General features: G+C 32.9%; 1 protein-coding gene across 5 annotated transcripts; it reads right to left on the minus strand.

Annotated features, from left to right (window-relative positions):
• LOC107642271 (inactive poly [ADP-ribose] polymerase RCD1) lies at window positions 623-6,832 on the minus strand. Of its 5 annotated transcripts, none has more exons than XM_016345567.2 (8): window positions 6,716-6,832; window positions 6,232-6,301; window positions 3,097-4,346; window positions 2,706-2,947; window positions 2,283-2,386; window positions 1,379-1,522; window positions 1,194-1,289; window positions 623-1,049 (listed from the first exon to the last, which is right to left on the minus strand). In XM_016345567.2, the coding sequence occupies exons 3-8, from the start codon at window positions 4,197-4,199 to the stop codon at window positions 1,023-1,025; spliced, it is 1,716 nt and encodes a 571-aa protein (XP_016201053.1). In that variant the 5' UTR covers window positions 4,200-4,346; window positions 6,232-6,301; window positions 6,716-6,832; the 3' UTR covers window positions 623-1,022. The 5 variants fall into 5 exon arrangements, 3 of the variants coding, with proteins under 3 accessions (XP_016201053.1, XP_020978369.1, XP_020978368.1); XM_021122710.1 differs by lacking the exon at window positions 6,716-6,832 and adding an exon at window positions 4,847-5,002; XR_002362234.1 differs by lacking the exon at window positions 623-1,049 and adding an exon at window positions 2,453-2,608 and having other exon boundaries at window positions 1,207-1,289.

Here is a 7,560-nt window from a genome sequence, read left to right on the forward strand (position 1 = left end):
ACACAAATAAAAATTTCAATTTGATTAATATAAAAAAAATTTTAATTTTCATACAAGGTATAAAATAATATATTACCATATCAAAAATAAATACTTTTCAAATTCACTACTAAAAAATAAAAAAAAATAAAAACATAAATTCAATTAAATAATTATACTTTATTAATGCATCAAAATTAAACTAGAATATAAATCGTAGCAACTTGCACGTATTTACTCTAGATAAGAAATAAGTATAATCACAACAGCTAGTTCGAATATATAAATCTAGGTAAGCTTTTGATTATCTACTACTACATCAAACAAAAGTATTTAAATTTATCAACTATTATTTTTAAAAACAATCTTATGAATATGAATATCTCACTAAATAATAACGTAAAAAAAAAAAAAATTAATACTATTATTGTATAGCACTTGAACTCGTAAAATGAAAACATAATAAAAGCTTACGATCTGAGGTATTCTCGCTGAGTTCTGAATTACGACATGCCATAAGCCTGAAGCCTCAAACTACAAAATATAAACAGTATACCACTAAACGCCTAATTGGCAATTTGGCAACCTTGGGATCCAACAAAAAATTGCAAGGGTGAAAAGTGCAGACACCCCATAAAAAATCTACATAAAATACTGCTTCAATTCAACAACCAACAGTAGAAGTAAAACTCATTTTCAACTGCGAAAAGACACAAATATGTATAGAGCATTCCAAAGCAGAGTACTAATTACGAAACCCCCCTAATACAAGCAAAATTATTAGGCTCGACAGTGCATCTGATCACAGATGGCTCAAATCATCTAGAACAAAGTTCCAATGGCTCTTAACCAAAAAAAATAAAGTTCCAACTGCTAGTGCATTCCGGGTTCAAATTCGAGGATGAGAACGAAAAGCACTAAATAAAATCTAATAGCTACCGATATTCACAAGTTTTGCTTGTCCATGTTATAGCGACAAATCAAGTACAAGGATCGTCACCTCCTTAGAAAAAAACGATTTCAGCCTCCTTCGTTGTTTGGCCCTAGTTCACACGTAGCTTTGATGGCATCTGCAAGCAGCCAATTTTAATATTTAACAGGAGCATGAGACCATGCACAACATACCACATTAGGTCAAAATAAGAATCTTGACATGGTAGCCACCCACTCTTGTCAGCGAGTAATGCAGTTAGGAGAAATAAAATTATATGTACCTTGCATTGAAGATCTGTTATTGTGGTCCTCAAGAGAGTATCCCCAACTATCAACCTCAAGTTCTTGACAAACTCATTGCGGGTTATCTTCTTTGACTGGTGATAACAGAATACCAATGTATAATATGTTAAGAGATATTCCATCAAGGAAGACACAGGCATCTATTTAGTGTAACTATACATACCCTGAATTGTTGATATTGCATATTGATAGCTTCCATATCTTTGGGAGGAACCTTATTTGTGATAGCAGCAAAAAGCATAGGGAAAGGCATCCATGGGGATTTAGGAGCTTTTGGCGCACTAGCAATGACACTTGCAGCTTTCTCCTGATGCATAGCACATTCCGGAATTGGTTATAAGATTTAAAATCAGTCAATAAAGTGTAAATATTCAATTGTAAAATTGACACATGGAAAGAAAAATGATCAGAAGTGAACTTGTTCCATGTAATATAGAGAGATACCAATGAGATACCCCATAATTGTTTAAGGATCCCCTAATCAAGAAAATATGCAACATCCAAAATAGAATTTTATAAATGGCCGTTTGAACTTTCAAGTATTAAAACATACATTAATAGAGAAAATCAATCGTAACATCACCAGAGGCAGATTGTCATATTATGTACAAAATGGATATGCAAATTAAAAGGTAGAAGCAAATTCAATAAACCAGTGCCTACTACATCAAATCTTATTGCAGTGACTATTCACAGTACTTAAAGCATCGTACTTTTAGAGTTGAATATATCCTATGACTCGCGAACTACTTATACTAGACAAATCTCATGAAGCTTTCAGTTCCACAATATTCATATACTTAGTCCACTAGGCATTGACAGTCATCATCTACTTTCAGCCAGCAAACACTAAGCTAACAACAGCTTTGTTTCAGTTACAAAATATACACCGCATAATTTTTCTCTAGATCAGGAGATAAATTAAAAGAAAGAAAAACATATTTGAAAAGATAAAAATGAGCACAAAAAGCATACATTGGTAAATTTTAAAACAACTGATAAAAAAATAAATACTCTGCCTTCAACTTGCAAACTTGGATGTGATACTCAAATACTATGCAACTTACAGTATCTATTGTAGAAGAATCACAAGTTAACAAGCCCTGAGGACCATGATCAGCTTTATTAATCCCAGCAACATTACTTTTACTATCAACTCCACAAAGATGGCCTGTAGAAAGTATAACGTATTGGTGGTCAAGGAGAAAAAGAATTCCAAAGTGAATAGCAGTCATACAGGGATTAGCAGCAGAAACACATGGCTATGTCACTGAACCAGATTTGCAGTGATGTAACATCTGCTGAATGTGAGAGTCCCCCAACCACAAGGAGATATCAACAATCAATGGATGAAACCTAACTTCTCCATCAACTAGGTTGCCTCTGATAAACTCTAAGTACAAACTTTTCATTAAAAAGTACAAGTTCTTTTATCATTAACAAAACAGAAATCAACTGTAGATTAAAAAAAAAAAAGAAAAATGTATCACCTTCAACATCAGAAGAAACCTTGAAACTAACAACGAATTCTGGATAGATGTGGGTGTTCATGTTCATACTCCATATTACATAGTAACTCGGACTTTGAACGTCATCTACCCCATTATCATAGTCATTACTACTGGGATGAAACTGTCTACTGCCAGGATGGACAAGCTCCATGTTCCCCATTATTACACGACACAAGACCAAGTGCCGAACCCCATTTTCGTCAACATCACAATAACTTGCACTGTAAATAAGCCAAACTTGAATCCTTTTCGAACCATTACAACATGATAATCTAGAATTTGTGTATCAAATAATAACATACAAAGAGAAAAATAAACAAAATACATGATATAGACTTTATGTTTTAAGTAATTAATAATAGAACTCAACCTGGCATAAGGGCAGGTTGCAGCTGCAAGATGAACACCAATGCCATATGTGCATTTAGATGCAGATAGTACAGTGTGACCAACCCCATACTTCATGATGGCAGATAGTTCTCCTTTGGAAGAAGCAAGCCATGCATATCGAACATTAGCATCCCCACGACAGCTTTTAGTAATCTCAGCTTGCTTCTGGAATAGCTCCAATCGTGGTTGCATCAACGGAATGGAACAACGAGAAATTTCAACTATGTCAGTACTTCCAAAACTACTCATTCCATTGAGGAACATAATCTGTACAGTATCCACATCTAACTTTCCATATAAAAATTCACTATAAGCATTGAAACCAGTATTTTTATTTTTCTTAGTGGCTTCACCACCATTTCCACAGTCCATTTTGTTATTGCTATCTTCAACTCCTACATCATATTGACTGCAGGCTTGTTTAGCATCCACCTCAATATGCTGAACTAGAGCATTGGTTTCCCCACTGCATTCCCTCAACTTGGATTCATCCCCACCATTTATTTCAATTTCTAAATGTAATTTTATTTCATTTGAGTCATGACCTTTTCCAACCTCTGGTCGGCAGAAATGATAAGGTTCAGTAAAAGCAGCATAGATTTCAGGGAAAAAGCAGCACCCTTTCTCATCAATCCAAGCAATAGGCTGCTGCAAACCAGTCTTCAAATCCATCCGGTACATGTGCAAAAAATCTAGAACAAGATGATGACCATTTAACTCTACCTCCACAGCCTCCTTCTTCACTTGAAGGTCTTTCTTAACAATGTCAACAACATCCTTGGGGAAGTCTAGCCATTCACCATTCTGATAGAACATCAAACGTTCTGGCCTTCCACTCCTTTTGTAGTTTAAATAATACCTAACTAATGACTGTCCAATATGGATCCCAGAGTTTGTTGTCTTGCTTTTATGTCTGCCCAATCTCATTCGTTTGCCAACCCTGTTTGTTGGTAACCCAAATGATGGACACTGAGGAAACACTGATCGTGAACCTCCATTCAGATATGCAACATACTGGGCAGCTCGCTTTCGCTTCAGATTGAGCACAACCCTATCCAATGCCTTTGCGGTTTTGGATTCCATTTCTAACGACTAAATCAATATCTATACACACTTTTAAATATAAAAGTTTAGTTGCAGCAGTCAAAATGAACTGTAGATCTTCAGCAGTTTTAAACAAACTGTGGCAGTGATAGTGAAGACCATGACATCAAGAATAGTTGGCAGATCCTGGATGTTTAAAACTTCTGAGAATGTTGAAGTGATATATATAATAATTTGTTCATTATAAACCATAAATTAGACATAGTAAATAATGAGAAAATATTAAATGAAAGAATTCCAAGACAACTAATCCACCAAACTTCTGTCAAGTCAATTGTTGCAAAAGCACTGCCTCCCACAAAATAACAAATAGAAAAATAAAACCAACTATGAAATCAGCAAAACATAGCAAATAAGCAATCATCATTGCTCAAAGGACAACAGTAGAGGTAGATGGACAGAAAGCTTTTAAGATAAGTTACATAAATGAAATAATGAAGAAGATAATGCCAATTTATTCCAGGCCATATTGATTCAATCTATATTAAAGATACCTCAATTACTCAATGACACTTGATCTTCATGAGACCAATAACCACAAACACCTCAAGACAATAGGGGTGAAAAGAAATATGAATTCCAATTCAGAATCCCTTAGAGAAAATATCAGAATATTGATCATGTACCTTGACAATAAGAAAAGGCTTCTAGATAATTCCCCATCCCACAGTTCAATACATTCCCTCAGTTGTTACAGTTTTCTATGTTCTTTCAAAGATCATTAGAAAAAACATCGAAGTTTTTGCATGGTCATCTAAACAGAGAATGATATTTATTTTAACCTGCATTATTTTAAAGTTCTAAACATCACCTAAAGATCGCTAAATGCCAAAAAATAAATAAATAAATGCAAAACCAATGGATAATACATATTGGGACTCCACCAACATACTAAGTCCACACCAGTCATCCATACCCAAGGTAATGTTGAAATAAGGAGCTCATAGAAAGATCATAAGTTCATTTGATGAATTCAAAAATTGAAAGCAGAGCATGTAGATGTTGATCTGGCAGAACACACTTTGACAGATCTAGAAATTTCCAGGTTGCAGAGCATGGACTTGTCATCTTTGACTGAGACAAACTGAACAAATCAATTTTCCTAGAATTTCTTCAACTAGAGTTAATACTTTTGGACCCAATTATTAGCTTAGATTTTAAGAATCAACTAAATAGCAATAGAAGTAGAAAGTATGAATACACCAAATAATACTTAAGAAATTTCGGCAGATGCAGATAAACCATCATTGAATCCCTCATCATCTGTCCAACAATAATAACAATAACCCTAGTATATAGGGCATGGATGATGACCGGATCATCAAGGAAAATAAAATAAAATAGAAAATTTCAAGCTCATAAAATGTACCAACATTTCCTTCCAACTCCAACACACCACCTTTCTGACAAATAAAACTCTTATTCCAATTCCACCTATGTGATCAAAACCTATGATGGACCCGTCTTTCTGTTCAGCTCTACCCCCTGTGTGTGCATAAGTTAAGATCTGATTGATTTCAGTTTATTTCCTTTTTCATTTTTAGTGTTCCCTGATTTCAGGATTTTGTAAATAAGAGGTGAGGATTCATTGAAAACAATAAATCATGCTTTCACTTTTTTTTTCAGTTTTTATTTGACAAAACCCTAAAAGCAAAAATTAATAGGAATGGAAATTGGAAATAAAAACATAAACCAATAACCCCTAGGTTATTCAGGAAAAAAGCATGTTTCAACCTTGCCCATATACACTACAATGTAAGGCAAGCTTTCAAAAATTGTAGCCTCAAGACATCATGTAAGTATTCACATGCAAAGCAAGGCTATGTAGCATAGTGCATAAACAACTAAGCTTGTACTAGTGCCTGGAACTAAAGAGCAAAGCATAGAAGGCAAATGATAATTTAAATAAATTAATTCATTAAAAAGAAACCTTCAAAAAAAAAATCACAAACCAGTCAAAATTAAGACTAATTTAAAAAACAAGTAATCAAATATAAGAATTTAATCATACCCATCACCGAATTTAGAGTTCATACTGCACATTCTTTTCTCTGAAACAGCCCTGCTCCTTACCATGGAATCTAGTAATAAAATTTCAAATTAAAATCAGGAGTTGGGGAAAACATTTATTTTTACAAAAACAGCAAAGCAATAGACTAAATAAGTAAATAACCAACTCAACGAATCAACTCATAATTTTTAACAAAATAAATAAATAAAATTACTGCACATCAATAATTCATTATCACTTCTAGCAGCTAAATCAGCTCAAAAATTAATGGAAAAACCACAGAATTGAATCATACAGCCCGAACCACCAAATCCAACCCCGATCTATTAGAATCCAAACCAAAGCGAAAAGTCAAACATTCAACCCGCCGAAGAAAACATATTTTATTGTTTGAAGAAAAAAGCTGCAAATCATAACAACAATTGATTGAAATTCCGGGCATAGAAAACAAAAATTGAGGAATTAACAGAAGATTGAAAGCTACCTGCGCACAAAATAATCAACACACACAAAACACAACAGCCCTACCACTTTGTTTCAGCTCTCTCTTTTCTTTTTTCTAATTTTTTTTTTTTTATAACTTCTCGAAGTTTGACAAAAGTTTCAAAAATACCCCTAAGTTTTATTTTGTTTCAATTTTGTTTTAAAAGTTTTCGATTTGCATCAAATATACCCCTGACATCTAATTTTTCAAAAAATTTAAGATTAATTCAACAACAATATTATAAAAACAACCCTCGACACAAGCAAATCAAGCATAATTTTCATGTATTATTATTAGATTCGTCTTAAATTTTTTGAAAATTTAGCCGTTGAGGGTATATTTGATGCAAATCGAAATCTTTTGGGACAAAATTGAAACAAAATAAAACTTAAGGGTATTTTTGAAACTTTTGCCAAACTTTGGGGATAAAAAATATACTTTACCCTTATTTTTAATATTAGGTTAACAATTGTGTTTTTTTAAATTGTGATCTACTATGGTATTTTTTTAAAATATGGGATAATTTAATTTATGAAGTATAAATTGAACCGTCTGATTTTTGTACTCAGATCGTCCGATTTGTGTTTAAAATATTAAAAAATTTTGGAGTACACCAATCAAACGGTCCGATTTGTGTACTCCAAATTTTTTTAATTTTTTAAACACAAATTAATGGATCCGATTTATGTACCCCAAATTTTTTAAATTTTTTAAACACAATCCGATTTGTGTATTTTCCATAATTTTAAAAAACACCAAAAATTATCATGTTAAGATATAAGACTCGTCTTACTTTCATATCCAAATTTTTTAACCTTAACCTTTTTATTAAAAAATAAATATTG

This window comes from Arachis ipaensis, chromosome B05, assembly GCF_000816755.2.
Source record: "Arachis ipaensis cultivar K30076 chromosome B05, Araip1.1, whole genome shotgun sequence".
NCBI lineage: Eukaryota > Viridiplantae > Streptophyta > Magnoliopsida > Fabales > Fabaceae > Arachis > Arachis ipaensis.

Coding starts and splice junctions, on each gene's coding strand:
- LOC107642271 (XM_021122709.1), bottom strand. CDS start 4,199: ATGGAATCCAAAACCGCAAAGGCATTGGATAGGGTTGTGCTCAATCTG. Junction 2,948..3,096: donor GCAACCTGCCCTTATGCCAG/GTTGAGTTCTAT, acceptor GCTTATTTACAG/TGCAAGTTATTGTGATGTTG. Junction 1,523..2,282: donor ATTCTTCTACAATAGATACT/GTAAGTTGCATA, acceptor GCTATGCATCAG/GAGAAAGCTGCAAGTGTCAT.